At 37.7% G+C, this 19483-nt stretch overlaps 1 protein-coding gene across 1 annotated transcript in view; it reads right to left on the reverse strand.

Moving 5' to 3' along the window:
* LOC134004348 (NACHT, LRR and PYD domains-containing protein 12-like) overlaps positions 1-19483 on the reverse strand; it is a 49855-nt gene that overhangs the window by 21549 nt on the left and 8823 nt on the right. The window contains exons 8-14 of the mRNA XM_062443579.1: positions 18849-19022; positions 18385-18558; positions 17552-17725; positions 16612-16785; positions 1769-1939; positions 576-749; positions 12-185 (exon numbers count right to left, since the gene is read on the reverse strand). Coding sequence (XP_062299563.1) covers positions 12-185; positions 576-749; positions 1769-1939; positions 16612-16785; positions 17552-17725; positions 18385-18558; positions 18849-19022 — 1215 coding nt within the window. The remainder of the gene's footprint in view (positions 1-11; positions 186-575; positions 750-1768; positions 1940-16611; positions 16786-17551; positions 17726-18384; positions 18559-18848; positions 19023-19483) is intronic.

A 19483-nucleotide genomic window follows, 5' to 3' on the forward strand; every position in this document is an offset into this window, starting at 1 on the left:
AGTGAACTGACCTCAGAGTCTCCAGTTTACAGTCTGGACTCTTCAGAAAATCACACAGTAACTTCATTACGGAGTCCTGAAGCTCGTTGAAACTCAGATCCAGCTTCGTCAGATGGGAGGGGTTGGACTTCAGAGCTGAGACCAGCGAAGCAAAGCTGATCTCTGACAACATGCAGCCATCCAATCTGAATAAAGAATAAATGATGTCGATTAAAATCTATTTATAATCCAATCAGATGGAAGATATAACACATTAAAGAATATTATTTTATTTTATTATTTATTTAACTGCTTAAGTAAACTTGATCAGTTTTAAACAGATATTAGTTGAGAGGAACTTCTGTATACAGATGTGACTCTTTACCAAAAATTATAAACTTTCATTGACTTTACCGTACATTTTCTACACTTTCTTTAATAATCAGTCATCTTTTATAACTACACACTAAACTTTGTACAGCAAAAAATTAAATATGGAAAAAATGTTCATGGATGTAATTTATGTAGGTACATAAATTAGGTTCAGTTGTTAAACATTAAGATCAACAATAGTAACAGACAGTCAGTGAACTGACTTCAGAGTCTTTAGTCTACAGTTTGGACTCTTCTGAAAATCACACAGCTGCTTCACTTCTGAGTCCTGAAGGTTGTTGTTACTCAGATCCAGCTCTGTCAGATGGGAGGGGTTGGACTTCAGAGCTGAGACCAGAGAAGCATAGCTGATCTCTGACAACTTGCAGCCACTCAATCTAAATAAAGAATAAATGATGTAGATTAAAATCCATTTATAATCCAGTCAGATGTGTTCAGGTTTTAAATGTGTAGTTCAACATTACTATGTCCTCATCAACCAGTGCAGTGTGTTTACATCCAGAGGGGTATTCTATCAGCTCAGCTTAACAAAGCTGGGCTTACTAGAAAAAGCCTGGCTAGAATTAACATAAACTCTTACTTGAGGCTCAACCACTAACACAGCTCAGCTGTGTCCAGTCAATATTAACTCTAACCAGGCTGGAATAAGCTTGCATTTTGCATGGCATTATTATCAGTAGGTCAATTAAAATGATTAAAATTAAGATGCAGGCAACATAAGAGAACCAACTTACCAATTTACCACTAACAGCTATATAATAATCTATTCTTTGACACATTTTCTCTTTCACAGGATGTTCATTTACAAGCGTAATTGAAAATGATTATGTTCTCATCAATGAGCTGCCCTGAGCAGAGTGACTTTGTCATTGTGTAATTGTGGATCATCATAATGTCAGCCTTCTACAGACATCATCCAAATGTCACCACAACGTTCAGACACATATTCATGCCAACACTGAGTGATAAAGTGCTGCTTAACTCAGTCAAGTCTGTAATTAGAAGATCAATATGAAATCAGACCTGTTCATGATTTATTATATGATACTGTGAAGTGGTCTCTTTCTAACACAGCTACACTGTAGGAAATGACGTCATAACTTCAGCTGAAGCTAATATGAGGCTTTAACAGTCTGGTAGACTCACACTTGATTTGTCTGACTCAAAATTTCCGAATATTTAGAACTAAATTCCCTCTTTGAGTTTTGATCCCTCCACTGCAGCTCAACAAGGAAACACTGAAGAAACAGAAAGATGCTTGCTTGATAACTTCTACAGATTTGTGCTTTACACATACACAAAATGTGTCAACTACACATTTGGAACTGAAGGATGTGAATGATTTGAATTGAATATATAGAAAAAAAACTACCAAAGCTACAGTCACTGAACTGACCTCAGAGTCTTCAGTCTACAGTTTGGACTCTCCAGTCCAGCACACAGAAGATTCACGTCTGAATCAAACAGTTTGTTGTAGCTCAGGTCCAGATCTGTCAGATGAGGGTTGGACTTCAGAGCTGAGGCCAAAACTTCACAGTGAGTCGCTGAGAGTCCAGAGCGTGAAAGTCTGTAATGACACATATATTACAACATATTTTATCATGAAAGAGGACACTTTATTTGCTTCACATGATGAAACAGTTTGACATTCATTATTTTGATTAACATTTGCTTTTCACATTAGTGGTTCACTTTAAAAGTTTAGATTTTTTTTTTTTGAATTATTATTTTAATCTATGAACAAGTAGAGCATTATTTTAACATAATTAGAATATTATATGAATTATTTGAAGAACTAAACTACTAATGTACATTGATTTATACTGTTAATCACATCTGGACTTACAGAGCCTTTCTGCAGTTCCTCACAGCTGGGATCAGTCTCAGTCGTCCCTCCTCTGATGTTTTGTACTTTTCCAGGTTCAACTCATCCAGAACCTCCTCTGACATCTGCAGCATGTCGGCCAGAGCTGAGCACTGGATCACAGAGAGTTTCTTCTCTGATCTGCTCTCTGACTTCAGGAACTCTTGGATCTCCTGAAGTACTGAGCGGTCGTTCATCTCCATCAGACAGTGGAAGATGTTGATGCTTCTGTCAGGTGAGATATGTTCAATGTCCCTCTTCTCTGAATGAAAGGTGGCAAGTCTTCTGACAAGAGAACGGCCATCATAATCATCATCACCATCCTCACTGTTCATCTCCTTCAGGTTGTTGATGACTGTCTGGATGGTTTCTGGACTGTTCTCTTTCCATCGTAGCAGGTCTCCTAAGAGACTCTGGTTGGACTCCAGAGAGAGGCCATGAAGGAAGCGGACAAACAGGTCCAGGTGGCCATTTTCACTTCTGAGAGATTTCTCCATGGCTCTCTTCAGGAAGTCATCCAGAGATGAGTAGCTGTATTGTTCTCCCAGGAAGGACTTTAGTACCTCTGTGTTGCTGTTGGTGTAACAGTGGTACATGTAGACTGCAGCCAGAAACTCCTGAACACTCAGATGAACAAAGCTGTAGACTTTTTTCTTGAAGATCACTTTCTCTGTTTTGAAGATCTCTGTAAAAAATCCTGACAACACCGAGGCCTCTGTGACATCAAGACCACACTGCTCCAGCTCTTCTTGGTCGAACATGATGTTTCCTTTCTCCAGTTGTTCAAACGCCAGCCTCCCCAGCTTCAGAAGAACTTCCCCGTCAGCTTCTGTCAGCTTCTGTGGACTCGTCTGTCGCTCATCGTACTTGCGCTTCTTTGTCTTTGTCTGAACCAGCAGGAAGTGTGAGTACAGGTCAGTCATGGTCTTGGGCAGCTCTCCTCTCTGGTCTGGAGTCAACATGTGGTCCAGAACTGAGGCAATGATCCAGCAGAAGACTGGGATGGTACACATGGTGTGGAGGCTCCTAGATGTCTTGATGTGTGAGATGATTCTGCTGGACTGCTTTTCATCACTGAATCTCTTCTTGAAGTACACTTCCTTCTGGTCATCAGTGAAGCCTCGTACTTCTGTTATCCTGTCAGCACATTTCTGATCTAGGATCTGATTGGCTGCTGCAGGTCTGGAAGTTATCCAGATGAGGGCAAAGGGAAGCAGATTCGCCTTGATGAGGTTTGTCAGCAGCAAGCTGACTGATGACATCTGTGTGACATCAGACACATCCTCATTGTTCTCAAAATCCAGTGACAGTCTGCTTTCATCCAGGCCGTCAAGGATGAATAAAACTTTAAAGTCTTCAGAGTCGAGCATCTCTTCTGTGATGTTCTTTAATGTTGGATAGAAACGACGGATCAGTGTGAGAAGACTGTGAGGCTCATCTTTGACCACGTTCAGCTCCCTGAATGGAAGTGGAATCACCAGACTGATATCTTGGTTTTTGGAGCCCTCTGCCCAGTCCAAGATGAACTTCTGCACTGAGAAGGTTTTTCCAACGCCAGCGACGCCATTCGTCAGAACAATGTTGATGATTTGTTCGTCTTGGCCAGGTAAGACTTTAAAGATGTCGTGGCACTTGATCGGTGTGTCATGGAGCCTCACTTCATGTTGGGTATTATTCTCTTTACTCTTTCCCTCTGTGATGTAGACCTCAGTGTAAATCTTTTTGAGGAGGGTTTCATTTCCTGATTCATCAGTTCCATCAGTCGTTTTTTGATATTTCCTTGTCAGAATGACCAAATATCTACCTAAAACCTTCTTCCGTCCACCACCTGCTGAAAGATGTATGTAGATTTTCAATTAAACCTTTTAAAAGAACACAGTAACTTTACATATGTAATACAGTGTGTATCTGTGTGTCAGTCCCAGAGTCAAACAAAGCATCATCCTCTGAGCCATCCAATGGAAAAACAACAAAGTGAATCTTTTTAAAGTGAAGGCGTTGATTCAATTTTTGCTATATTTGAGGATGTTACACTGTGAGAGCAGAATAAAGAGATTTTTCTTTGAGTTGGACAAATATATGACATGTAAATGGACACTTACTGAATTCCATGTGAATTTAGGATCTGAGTGGTGGTTCTTTCATGCTGTGAGCCATTTAAACTAAATGTATTTTTAGCTTTGATTCATTAAAGAAATATTCTTTACCCTGGTATTTCTTTTGTTGAAGCTGGTGTACCATAAACAGAGATGAATCAGTCGCATTATTTTTGTCCATGCATTATTATTAATAGAATACTGTAACTAATAATTTATAAAGTTCATGTTTCACTGCTTTTCAGATTCATCTAACTTACCTTTTGGTTCTGGATGGAAGTTTTGTAAACGCTGCACCAGATCATTCCTGTAGATCTTTTCTAAAATCTTCTTGGTTAGCTGCAGAGCTCCATGATCCAGATGTTTCTGTACCATCAGATCCACTGTGTCCTGCCTTGCTGCATTCTCCAGTTTAGCCACTGGGATGCCTTTGAAGCCCTCCAGGACGTCATCCAGCTCTAGGTACCATTTGAACGTCTTGAAGTTATCATCTTTTAACTTTTCAAGAATATTCAAGAGCTCCTCTTCGAGTTTCGCCATTATGGCGCCCTGCTGAAAGTAAGAGAAAATTTAAGTAGGACATGTATTCAGTTCTCTTTTCATGTCACTTTACCTGCATGACTTTTGTACATGTTACATATAAATCATATACTGCTTGAACAACTTGCATTATCTTCAGTCTTTCACCACTGCAAAACATTATCACATGCATTCCAGCTGAATACATTTACATATTGTGTGAGGAAGAACATTTTCCTCACACAACTTGGAACATGGCTGATTTTTGCAGCCATGTTCCAAGTGTGAGGCTTTAGGAGTCTGTATTTCACATTAAATAACTATATCTATAGTTCTATATATCTATACATACTGTATATAGTTTTATGAAGTGCTGCCCTCTGCTGGTATTACAGCACATTTCATGATAAACTTCTATATGTTTACCTCACATACCTCTACAGGAGTTCATGAGTGATCAGCTGGTAACGTTGGACACTGAGGGAAGCTGTTTGGTGAAAACCTGAAGGGAAAATAAAAAAGATGAGATACTACACTTCACTATTGTCATTCCTGGTGCTTAAACTGGGAGGTCAGAGGTCATCTGCTTATCATGAGCCAACAGGCATACAGTGTCTTGTCTGTGTAAAGTCAATTGCAATATTACACAGAGTCAAATATCTTTTAAATCAGCCATCGCTATACACTCTGTGCTGTTCCTTCATACTCCCATACATGAGCTACTGTGTGGAGGTATGGGGGGAACACATACAAAACAAACAATATTCATCCTGCAAAAAAGAGCCATAAGAATCATAAACAAAACTTCTTACAGAGAACCAACAAACCCACTCTTCATCAAACTGAAAGCACTAAAGTTTAAGGATCTGATCGACTTCAAAACTATTCAAATCAAGTACAGAGTTAAAAATTAACAACTACCTGACTGTATTCAGGGGCTGTTTCAATTGAGGGAAGGTAAATATATTTTTTTTTTCCTATTTTTTTATTGTTCTGCTATCATTTCTATTTTGCTATAAACCACTGCCTATTTGTTTTGTTTCGCTATTTTAAAATGTTCGAAATAAACTTAATTCATATTTATTTAATAAAAAAAGGACACCTTTCCAATTTTATTTTATTTGATTAATTCTTGTCTCTTTTACTGAACCACTCAATTTCACTGACATTTTACATTTAACACTTATGCTTGTACTGTATACTGAACGATCATTATTCCCTGCTGTTTATTATGTTGTAATTGTAGGCTCTACTATTGTGTTTTTTTTTTGGGTTCTTGTTGTTGTTTTCTGTTTGTTCGTCTTGTCTGTATGTGTATGTTTGTTGTGCTTTTGTTATATTTTGTCTTTTGTTTTAATGTATTCTGTTTGTATTATTTATTTGTTTTGTCATTTTCTTTTCTAGTGCTTTTGCTGTGTTGTATTTTGTTCAGGAAAAACGAAAACGAGATTTATCTATACAGTACATTTTATACACAGCAGCAGTTTAAAGTGCTTTACATAATGTATTAAAGTAGAGTATAATGACTGCTTCCTGTTTAAACATTTCCTGGAGTCTGCTCGACTTCTTTCTATCAGTTAAACACCAAAGGAAGCAGCTGTGGCTGCAGCTCACATCAAGTATTGTTGCTCTACAACTGAAATGTCTCTGAACAAGACATTGTTGAAGGATTCAGACTCTTACTGTCTTTCTAAGAATGATCTTCCTTTACACATTTATTTTAAATGATCAATATTTTTACACTTTCATGTTCCCTTGCTCACAGTTGTCCAATAAAGGATAATGAATGCATAAATAAAACAGCTTTGTTTTCCTTTAACATTCACGACAGATAGTTTAAAAAACAGGATTGAAATCATCTGCAGTGAATCTGTAAAGTCAGAAGTTACTCCAGCTGTCACATTTACTGCAGAGAGTAAAATATACACCTAATAAATGTATTAGAGTCAAAGTATAAAGTAGGAGAAAGTTGACTCAAAGTTTGTCTCATGTACAGTAAAGTAAACACAACTATACAGTAAATCACCTCCAGTTTAACACGTACACATGGTGAAACTACAGCAGCGACACAAAAAAAAAACCGGATCATTATCACATTATAACGCGAGAAGTTTATAGTTATAACAACGCTGTTTACATTACAACAATAATATATATGTTAGATATGATCAGTGTGTCGTGTTATCTGTGAGGACGCAGAAACCAGGGAAAGAAAAAGAGGAAACGTTTGAAGACATCAACGCTATGATTTCATGTTTCTGACACTGATTAATAAACTGAACAAATAATCCTAAAAACAATCAGCAGATGAATCAATAGTGACAGTAATCATTATTTTTAACACTCACCTCAGACTTCCTGCTTTCCTCCTTTCTGCTCTATTCACTTATAATGGAGTCAGACTTTCAGCTTCACTTCCTCATTGTTTGTTCCTCCAGCCTTCTTTACAGGAAGTCGAGTGTGTGTGTGTGTGTGTGTGTGTGTGTGTGTGTGTGTGTGTGTGTGCACGTGTGCTTATTTGTCACTGACCCATATGTAAATGACTCTAAAATGATCTGTTGTTGGTAATTTTATGTGTGGCTTATTTTTCTTTTAGTTCCCTTATCTACTTCCTGTGTCCTTTTTGTTTTGGATCTTTTATTTTGAAGGCTTTATGAACAAAACATATTTATTAGTAGTTTGTATTTAATATATTTACATTATGTCATATTTGTTCTTTATTAGACTAATTTAAGTAACGGTTGAATGAATAACGGTTAAATGCTAATGATCGATTATAACATTTCTCTAGTCTGTAAAGTCAGAAGTTACTCCAGCTGTCACATTTACTGCAGAGAGTAAAATATACACCTAATAAATGTATTAGAGTCAAAATATAAAGTAGGAGAACATGGACTCAAAGTTTCTCTCAAGTACAGTAAAGTAAACACAACTATTGAGTAGATTACTTCCAGTTTAACACATACACATGGTTTTCATTCACACATAGAAAAAAAAGGAATAAGAGTTTCTTCTCAACTCATTGAAACATATAAACCACCTCTGTTGTCATCATGGAACCTCACAAATAACTGAACTTCACCTCAACATCTCCAAAAACATGTTTTTTCACTTTGAAGCTGTTCTTTCCCTGCTGAGACAGTCAAGTTTTAATTACTGTTTGTAATGAAGATTAAAAGAAATATCATTTAGACAACATTTACAGAATAGTTTCTCAATGTCTAAAAAAGAAGTTATTATTTAGTCAGTGGGACGACCTGCTTCAGTTAGAACTCCACCATCATTATTCAGCTCTGATTCTTCTACATCATCAGTCCCTGTTACAGTAGGACGCCCCGAGGCTAAAGGTTGTCTTGTCTTACCTGCAGGTTACGTGTTTTAGTGAAACCTCCTGCCAAGTAGTATCGAAACGAATGACAAGAAGTCTTTGATGATACTAGGTAGTATCAAAGCAATATAGTCTGTGCCATAAAAGTATCAAAGTTCAGCATCAAGCCCTACCAACTAGTTTAGTGTCTATTCTATTCTATGAGAGCCCAAATCCTGATGTGTAATGGTGCCATCATTTACATGGTATGCCTGATTCACTGAAGACGATTAACAGTGTGAAATCATCTTCAGGAGGTTTCTGCCTTTTTATCCTCAGATATTTCAGCAAGTTTAACCAATCTCTCCATGAATATGCCTCAGATTTTTAAATCAGATGTTGTTACCCCCCTTCTGAAAAATTCAAACCTTGACATCACCAATCTTAATCATTTTAAACTCATATCCAACTGACCCATTTTACTGGAGAAAGTGGTTCAGCGTATTTATTTTATGAATGACAACTCTGTCCTAGCATAGCACAGAAACTTTACTTTTGCTGTAATATTATCATTAACAGTTACATTATGTAATTAATATTACTTAATATTAATATGACTGCTAACAGTAGCAATAACAGTAATATTAACAGGAGCAGTCATATTGTGAGGAGTCTGAGCCCTAACCCTAACACACAGTATAATAAACCCACTTCTACCTCTCAAGTTATTAGCTTCTTATTAGTTTACATTACTTTATCTGCAACCATGTGTGTCTTACAGCCATCTTAAATCTATTAAATGTATGAATATTAGGATGTTTGACTAGATTCAGGGCTGTAGTTTATAAATACAGCGCATCCACCTGTCTGTTACATGACTTTAACAAAGATAAACTTTGACTCTGGTTTAAATCCAACAAACAGACTTCACATAAACATCTGACACTTTTTAACTGTGACTTCTGTCTATTTTGACTGAATCCTAAACATGTAATAGCTACATTGGTCCACATCATAATAAGTGTTAGTTTAATTTAATGCTTTTACAATGGACAATGGAAATCAGGTCGATGACGCACCACAAGTTTCACCTGCTGGGGAGGTTGCTGCACCTCTGGCTAACACACACAGAAACTAAACAAACTAAAATAATGTGGTTTTGTGTGTGTGTGTGTGGGTGTGTCTGGCTTTTAGTGTGTGCATGACAGAGTACACACAGAGAGATAACACAATGATTAATCAAAGGTCATTACAACAGGTATAAAGTCATTGTCAGTATTATTTGTAACACTGGTGTAGTACTCTTTAACTTACAGAGACCCAACGTTCCCCCATGAGCAGCACAAAACTCTAATGTGATAGTTTAACATTGTATCCAGATCACAACTGAAAATGTTTTCTCTCTGTCTTTGCATGTATGATATAAAACCCACTGTATATTCTTTTATAAATGAAGAAAACTACCAGAATAGTGGTCATCAGTGATCTAGCAGTCAATTTACAGTTTATTTCTGTCCTCTTTCATTATTCTTGGCATTTCACAGCTGCCTCTGCAGCTACTCAGCTATTGCTTAATCCTCAGTTATATTTGATCAGGGTGTAGGACATAATAATGATCCTGTAAAATATCACACTTGTCTCCAAGTATGTTATAAAATGCAGCAGATAAGAAATGCTTATCAGGGTTGTCTTTGTATTGTCCTAAGTTGACCTGGTGTTATTGAGCATCTCAAATAAAGTAAGAAATCAATATTGGAAAATCTAAAAGGGACTTTTACTTTCAATAACACTATGATAATCTCATGACTTGAAAGTGAACAATTCTTGTTCAGATGGTCTGGAAAAGATGCAAAAGCTGAATCACACATTCCAGACCTCACGCATTGACCGTGAGACACACGCATTTCAAGCAGTTCACACGCTCACACGCCAGACCTATCGTTTCTCACGCTGAGAAGTGATAGATCCAACCGCACAGAAATTAATATATTATATACAGAATGTAATCCATACATCCCAACTCTCCCGCATATTGATAGCGGCTCCCTGATTTTCGCAAATGAGATCCAATCTCCCGGAATCTGGAGCGAACGAGCAAGAGCGCGCGCTAGAGAGTGACTGCGCGTGTGTGTTGTGTGACTATCAATGCAGCGCGTGTGACAGCAAGGCATCCTTATAGCTCTTTGTTGCTGCTTATTAGACAGCAACCCCCCAAGGAACGGACCTCCCTGATGTCTGTGTAATCTCACGCCAAACTTTTCATGAAACTTGAGAGCACTGAATTCCTTCACGTGCACAATTGAATGTTGAATGTTGAAATGACAACTACAGATAACTGTAGTATCATTCAGCTCATAATCCCTCATCTGACAGCTCCGGTCTAAACTTTCTTTAGTCCAGGATCTTTGTGGAACATTTGACAAAAACAAGACCATCTCAAAATGACTTCTGGCATGTAGCTGAATGGTGTAGTTACTGTACTGCGTTAATCTAGCAGCATAAATATGGTTTACTAGATATATTGTGGATAATCTCATGAGCACAAACACATTCCAGCTGATCATTTTCTTTAAAGTGTATTATACAAAGAATAAGGTTATTGTTAAGTAAATATAACATGTACTTCTAATCACGTAGAGCTTTAACAATTATTCAGTACAGTCAGGTTTTCGTTAGGTAGCCATCATCACGATGTCAGGTCATTTTCACGTTAGTTTACTCACATAACAGTAAATTACAATAAAAACGTCACTTACTTGTGTTAAGTTATCCTGTGATGTCTGTCATGTTTCATCTGTTTGTAGCCAAATTCAGCACGTCTGCAGCATTTTTCCTGCTCTCTCTGACTCTTGACTCTTGACTATATGGTAGCCTCATTTCAGGTAGAGTGTCGACAGGATGGTTCACGTGACTTCATTTTGGGAGAGGCACTAGGAAACAGGAAGCCAGCCTGACTCTTGGCAGGCTCGCCTCCCTGCAGCTCCTATTACAGAGCATTTGCACCCAAACAAACGGTTAAAGGAATCATATTTACAAGTCTTTACTTTTATTTAATAACAATAATTAGAACAGAACTTTTATTTATTTTTTATTTTTATTTATTTTTTACAACATACCAATTATTATAAAAAAATATGTTTTATCAACAAAGTGTGCACATTTTAATGCTCCAGTGGGTCTTTCTGGGTTTCTGGAAGAACATTTCCTCTTTGTGGGAAGTCAGACACCTCTGGCCCATTTATTGAGATCCTCAAGCAGGCTGCAAGATGGTCTTACTATCTGCCATCTACTATTTATTTATTTACTTATTTAGTTCCTTCCTTCCTTACCAAGATCAGTAAGGAAGGAAGTGTATAGCCAGGAGGAGCATTTCCTCTCTGACAGCCAAGTTGGGTTAAAACCTGTCACCCTGTAGTGACTTGACTTGTGCTGCTTTTCATGGGGAGGAGGTGCAGCAGGTGGGCTACCACTAGCCACACCGTTCTCTGCTTGGACCAGCAGGATAACTACTCTGGCTCTGGATGCTACTAGCAGCAGAGTTCATACTGAACTTGCCACTGGCCCTAGTTTGTGGTTGACTGTGTATAAAAAATGCAGATATTTTCTGTTGGGCATCACTCTGCTGGTGTAGCAACGATCAGCATTAGCATCCATGTCCATCCATGTTAACATTAGCTTTCAGTCTCTTTGACACTGGCTCACTAACTATTCTACGCTGCTAAAATTATCCCGTCACTTCACACAGGTTTTTACTGACATAAATCTCTCACACATGTAACTCTGCTAAACTTCTCTTGAAGTTTAGTGGTAATATTTGGATTAGCGCGCCATTTTAACCTCCAACAGCGAGGAAAAACTTCTTTATCAACTTTAATGTTTCTGCATGCTACAGTTTCAAAACAAGTTTTTACTCAAAAGAACTAATATTAACTATTACCAGGCTTTTGTTTCTAGTCAGCTTACCTGTAGGAAATATGAAGCTATATTTAAGTAAGCTCTCTGTTCTGTGTGCATTTAACTAATTCATCACATAATGACTTCTGCTTTGCTGTCAGCTACTGATGCCAAGTGTAGTGTAATGCATAGAGTGCCCTCTGCTGGCAATATTCGGATTAGTAAGAATAAAATATCAAATTGATTATTTTGTTTAGAGCTGCAACGATTAATCGATAAGTCGATTGACAGAAAATTGGTTATTTATATCACTGATTATCCTTTTCCGATCATAAGCTGTCAATTTGATTCCAGCTGTTTTTCTTTGAGTTTTGAACTGTTTTTGTAGACGTCATGTTTCAATCTGATGGACATTTTGTGATACAAAATAAAACAAAAACAAAATATAAAATCAATTTTCATATTACTTATTTTGTGCAGCAAGTAAGATCATTGCTGTGCACATATTAGTGAATGAGGCCCTTTGTGTGTCAGCTGTAGAGTTGGAAGATTTCTTTAAAATGTGGATCATTGCATTGTGTGAAAGTAGTGTACATGACATGGACTTTGTTTTGATTCATTGGATTGGCTAGATGTCCCAATACCTTTACTTTTATATACTTTTTATATATAGTGTATCTTGTTATATATGACATCATTAGATTACTAATAGTGAAGCATCAGTGTTAGAGCAGCATGTTACTGTTGTAGCTGCTGGAGGTGGAGCTAGTTTACACTACTTTATATACAGTTAGCTAGTTTAGTCCAGTGGTTCCCAACCTAGGGGTGGGGCCCCTCCAAAGGGTCAGCAGATAAATGTGAGGGGTGGTGAGATGATTAATGGGAGAGGAAAGAAGAAAAAACTAAGTTGTGATACACAAATGTGTTTTCAGTTTTTGGACTTTTTCTCTAATCTTTGATTTTTGCTGAAATATTGGATCATTTGAACATTTATTGAAATGAAAGCATGTGAGAAGTTTAAAGGGAAAAATCAGTATTTGGTGGAGCTGTTAACAACTCATAGACATCTGAAATGTGAGCCGACTACACACTGCTGTCTGGTTTCATCTTTAACAATGTGTTGTATTTATAAAGCTTGTTATATTATCCATTGTGTCAAATCTGCATCTGAAAAGTAACTAAAGCTGTCAAATAAATGTAGTGGAGTAGAAAGTACAATATTTCCCTCTGAGATGTAGAAAGTAGCATCACATGGAAATACTACAATAAAGTACAAGTACCTCAAACTGTACTACAGTAAAGTACAAGTACCTCAAAATTATACTTTTGTACAGTACTTGCATTGATGGACTTTCCACCACTGCCTGATACTTAGTGGATTATTCAGATGAAATAAGGTAAAATAAATTGGAACTGAACTCTGCTTAAAGACATAATAGAATAAAGTAAAATAAAATAATCTTTCTGTAGCACTTTGTAGTACTTTTTTGTAAAATTCATAAAATGGCAGTATTACACAGCTGAGAAATAAAGGACAGAGCACATGACGTGAATAGATTTTTGTATTTTCACTTCCAGTCAAACTCTGACCTCTAGTGGATGGTCAGCTGTACTGCAGCCAGATACAGAAAATACTATGGGGCTTCTTGGCAGGACTGTATTACCCCCCCCCCCCCCCCTCCCCCTCCCACACACACACACCTCCCACAAACATACAGCAAGAAAATAAACCAGAAAAACAGACATAAGATTCAAATTTAAGATGAACAGCATAAAAAAAATTTGGTAGATCAGTGGATAAAAATTAGTTTTAAAAAAGTGATTTAGTTTGATTTCAGTTTGTAGATTATTTTAAAATAAATTTTAGAATGAATTTTGGCATCACAGTTTTATTAAATAACCTTAATAATTTAACATAATTAATACACACATAATATACCAAATTAAAACTGTTTAATGTTTCCAGCTGAGACTGTGAGAAAACTACAACACGTCACCATTATTTCTACTTTGCTGCTCTGACTGTGGTAAAACAGCAACGTCTCACTCTCTCCCAGCAGTAATCCTTCTCCTGCTGAAAGTCACAGTCAATTCTCTTCTGCTTCATTCATTAGTTTTAGTAAATCCAGAGATAACTGTTCAGTTTGTAGTCAGTTAAGAGATTTAAGTGAAGACGACAGAATCCAGATCCAGACTCCAGATGGATCATCAGGATCCAGCTGATCCACTCTCAATACTCCTGGATGTTCAATCACTATCTATTGGAGGACAATACCACGGTCCCCAGCTGATGAGAGAAGAAACAACAGAAGTAAATAAATAAATAATTTTTTAGTGAGACTCACTTGATCAGCTGTCAGTCAGTGATGCAGCACATCCAGTATAAAGAGCAGCAGGGACTTCAGTCCTGTTCAGACCAGAAGTGGAACAGCTGTGCAGCGTAGCTTGCTTCCTTTCAGCTCTCATGTTAACGTGTTGGAGTGAACACACTGAGCTCCAAGCTCACACACCTGCACACACTTTTACAATCAAGTGTGTTTCCTCTGCAGATTTCACTCAAGTCCACAGAGGAAATAAAGTGCTGAGAGTCATGAACACATCATTACTGCAGAAACAGAGACATTCACTCATCAGTTTACTGATGGATTTACTGCTGATACATGTCAACTCTTATCAAAGTTTAAAGCTACAGAGTCTCTGTGGGATTTCAAGATGTTTCCTGCTGTTAAATCATCATATGACAATCAGTCAGAGCTCTCAGCTAAACAGCTGCTGTGATTCAGCAGAGGTTCTGGGGGGTATTCCAGGTAGGAGGTTCAACAAACTCTGAGTCTAACCCAGAACTCTGAGTTGACTTACTCTGAGATGGGAAACTCTGAGTATCCGGTTCCAGAACAGCTGATCTGAATTAGGTAAATCAACTCTGAGTATGTTAACCTTGAGTTTAGCGCGTGCGCGACCACTATACAAAGCCATCATCAATGGAGCCCCGATACCTTGATTCACCATGGCAACTACTGAGAAAAAAAGCTTGAGTTACGTCACCTCACTGTAACTGGAGCTCCTCCTGCAGGCCTGTGGCGAATATGATCATATATTTCACAAAAAGTAACACCGCTTCAGACGCTAAGGAGAGAGAAGCGGCATGGGAGAAAATTGCTGCCCGAGTCAATGCTTCAGTTTTAATGCACCACTCCACTGACTTAACTTACCTCACTTAAAATTGTAGCATACAGGTGAAAAACTGGTGTAATGTATTTGGAAGCAGCTAAGAATAAAATAAAAAAACATAATTCAGAAAAGTAAGGCACATTTTGCTGGGCTATGATTGTACCTCGCTTTGATTTTATTCATAGTTGACGTAGGGTATTAAACAAAGTAAATATTAATTCATCGGCTACTTCAACATGTAGTAATTTAAACCTCAAACAGAAAGCTGCTTAACACATATGTCCTCTCATCTAATATCCTGCTTAGTAGATTAACATTTTACACTATTTTAACACTTTTATTTAACACAATTTTACATATAATACATATTGGAGTCATTGATTATAAGACTAACATGTGACGATGTGTAGGCCCTACATGAATATTAAATAAAATACTTCCTAAAAATTAGATTAACAAGAAGGCAGATATGGCCGGACAATGTTAAGAAAGGATTGAGTGTAATGAACAGTGATACCGTTCTAACAGATATTCATCTCGGAATGAAAGCACATCCAATCGAGCCCGGAGTACATCTCCCGACATAAAGCATTGCGAAAATAATTCTGCCTTGATATCTATCGGATTGCGAAGAAACGGACAACCCATGTCTGGCAGCTTGCTGTCTGGCAGGTGGGAGGAGACAGGTAGAAACTCCGGGTTTCTTACAGAAAACCTGCCAGCGAGCAGGTTATGTTCACAGAGTCAGTTACCATGGTGACTGACTCAGAGTTTCAGTTACCTCTCTTTCTGGAACGGATAACACAGAGTTTCCCTCATCTCAGGGTTAACTTACTCTGAGTTTTCACATAACCCGCTTTCTGGAATACCCCCCTGGTCTGTATAAAGACCACATGGTTAGTAAACGTAATGATGCTTGTGTGAAATCACAGCCAGTGATTTGCAGGCTGCAGTCAGACTGATCTTAGAACTCTGACAAAGATGAACTGATCAACTGCTTAGTGTTGAAATGAGAGAACAAACACTTTGAGATCAGATTTGATGGTGTGACAGTTTGATGATGAGGACCACTGTCTCTATACATATTGTAAGGCTGTCAGCTGTAATCCAGCTTTATTTCCTGCAGACATCAACACAACAACAACAGTCGTCTTCACATCGACTCAAACACATGATCACAACAAGCGTCTGGCTCATCTGATTGGCTGACTGTTCTCTGTCTTTCTGTCCAATCCTGAAGCCTGTCACCATTCTCCTCTCACAGCTTCACTGAGGAAAGCAGCACTGAGAAGGTTCACCAGGAAATACTGGATTTTTGCTTTGATACAGACTGTGTTTAATACAAAACTGCTGAAACCAGCACAGACTGACTCCAACTCTTTACTGACCTCAGAGTATCCAGCCTACAGTCTGGACTCTCCTTAAAATCAGACAGTAGTTTCACTTCTGAATTCTCCGGGTAGTTTCCATCCAGCACCAGCTCTCTCAGGTGGGAGGGGTTGGACTTCAGAGCTGAGACCAGAGAAGCACAGCTGATCTCTGACAGCCTGCAGGCCTCCAATCTGAATAAAGAAGACATGATGTAGATTAAAATCCATTAATGCAATAAAATGTGTTCAGGTTTTAAATGTGTATTTCAACATTACTATGTCCTCATCACTGAGCTTTTCTCTAAAATGAGCAGAGTGACTTTTTCATTGTGTTATTGTGGATCATCATAATGTCAGCCTTCTACAGACATCATCCAAATGTCACCACAACATTCAGACACACATTCATGTCAATCTCTCTCTCTCTCTCTCTCTCTCTCTCTCTCTCTCTCTCTCTCTCTCTCTCTCTCTCTCTCTCTCTCTCTCTCTCTCTCTCTTTCTCTCTCTCTCTCTCTCTCTCTCTCTGTGTGTGTGTGTGTGTGTGGGGGGGGGGGGTGGGGGGGGGGGGGGTGGGTGGTTAGGTGGAAGGGTCAATATCAATGATGAGACATATATCATTAAAACACATTGAAGAATAAAGAAATATTTTTTCATTCATCAAGTAAAGTGGTTCAGTTTCAAACAGATATTAGTTGAGAGGATCTTCTGTATACAGATGTGACTCTTTACCAGAAATGATTAACATTCATTGACTTTAACAACTAACAGTGGACATTTTCTACACTTTCTTTAAGAATCAGTCATCTTTTATAACTACACAATAAACTTTGTACAGTAAAAAATTAAATATGGAAAAAAGAAAAGGAAGTTAATGGATGTAAGTTATGTATCTACATAAATTAGGTTGAGTTGTTAAACATTAAGATCAACAATAGTAACAGACAGTTACTGAACTGACCTCAGAGTCTTCAGTCTACAGTCTGGACTCTTCAGAAAATCACACAGAAGCATCACTCCTGAGTCCCGCAGCTTGTTTTCAGTCAGATCCAGCTTCGTCAGATGGGAGGGGTTGGACTTCAGAGCTGAGACCAGAGAAGCACAGCTGATCTCTGACAACCTACAGCTCCTCAATCTGAATAAAGAATAAATGATGTAGATTAAAATCCATTTATAATCCAATCAGATGTGTTCAGGTTTTAAATGTGTAGTTCAACATTACTATGTCCTCATCAATTAGCTTTTCTCTAAAATTAGCAGAGTGACTTTGTCATTGTGTTATTGTGGATCACCATAATGTCAGCCTTCTACAGACATCATCCAAATGTCACCACAACATTCAGACACATATTCATGTCAACACTGAGTCAATGAGTGTGTGTGTGTGTGTGTGTGTGTGTGTGTGTGTGTGTGTGTGTGTGTTGGTAAGGATCAATATCAATGATCAGACATATATCATTAAAACACATTAAAGAATATCATGAATAAATATTTCTCCTTCATTAACTAAACTGGATCAGTTTTAAACAAATATTAGTTTAGAGGGTATTCTGTATCTTTATAAATAAAATGATGATGATTTTTATTTAATAATACAAAAAATATGAACATTAATTGACTAACAGTGGACATTTTCTACACTTTATTTAAGAATTAGTCATCCTTTATAATTAGAGACTAAACTTTGTAAAGTAAAAATGAAATAGAAAAAAATGAAATTAATGGAGTTAAGTTATAAATTAGGTTCAGTTGTTAAACCTTAAGACCAACAAAAGTAACAGTTAGTGAACTGACTCCAGAGACTCCAGTCTGCAGTCTGGACTCTTCAGGAAATCACACAGAAGCTTCAGTCCTGAGTCCTGCAGTATGTTGCAATCCAGATCCAGCTTTGTCAGATGGGAGGGGTTGGACTTCAGAGCTGAGGCCAGAGAAGCACAGCTGATCTCTGACAAACTGCAGTATCCCAATCTGAATAAAGAAGACATGATGTAGATTAAAATCAATTTATAATCCAATCAGATGTTTTCAGGTTTTAAATGTGTAGTTCAACATTACTATGTTCTCATCGCTTTTCTCTAAAATGAGCAGTGACTTTGTGTTATTGTGGATCATCATGATGTCAGCCTTCTACAGACATCATCCAAATGTCACCACAACATTCAGACACATATTCATATTGTGACTATTACAGACCTGAACTCAGGTTCAGTTATTAAACATTAAGTTCAACAATAGTAACAGACAGTCAGTGAACTAACCCCAGAGTCTTCAGTCTACAGTCTGGGCCCTTCAGAAAATCACACAACAGCATCACTCCTGAGTCCCGAAGTTCGTTTCCACCCAGATCCAGCTCTGTCAGATGGGAGGGGTTGGACTTCAGAGCTGAGGCCAAAGAAGCACAGCTGATCTCTGACAACTTGCAGAAACTCAATCTGAATAAAAAAGACAAAGTTCATGCTTGAAAAAATTCAGAGTTTCATAATCTGTTAAGTACGACGGAGTATTAGGGCCAGACTAAGATAATTTTTTTCCCTTTTTTGGGGAAATTACGAGAATAAAGTCATAATATTACGAGAATAAAGTCATAATATTATGTCTATGAAAATCAAGTCGTAACATTACGAGAATAAAGTCATAATATTACGAGAAAAAAAGTCATATTATTGCGAGAATAAAGTCGTAATATTATGAGAACTCATACAAGAAAGAGCAGTCTTCCCCCTGCGTTAAAATGAGGAATGTTGAGCATCTTGTGAAGTTATACTTTGGTATCGGTTTCACAAGTAAGGAACTACTTAATCTTTTGGCACATCAGCATCAAATTATTATCAGTATGAGGACTTTGAAACGATTGTGCAAACGACTGTGTCTATTTCGAAGAAATAATCACACG

This window comes from Scomber scombrus, chromosome 22, assembly GCF_963691925.1.
Source record: "Scomber scombrus chromosome 22, fScoSco1.1, whole genome shotgun sequence".
NCBI lineage: Eukaryota > Metazoa > Chordata > Actinopteri > Scombriformes > Scombridae > Scomber > Scomber scombrus.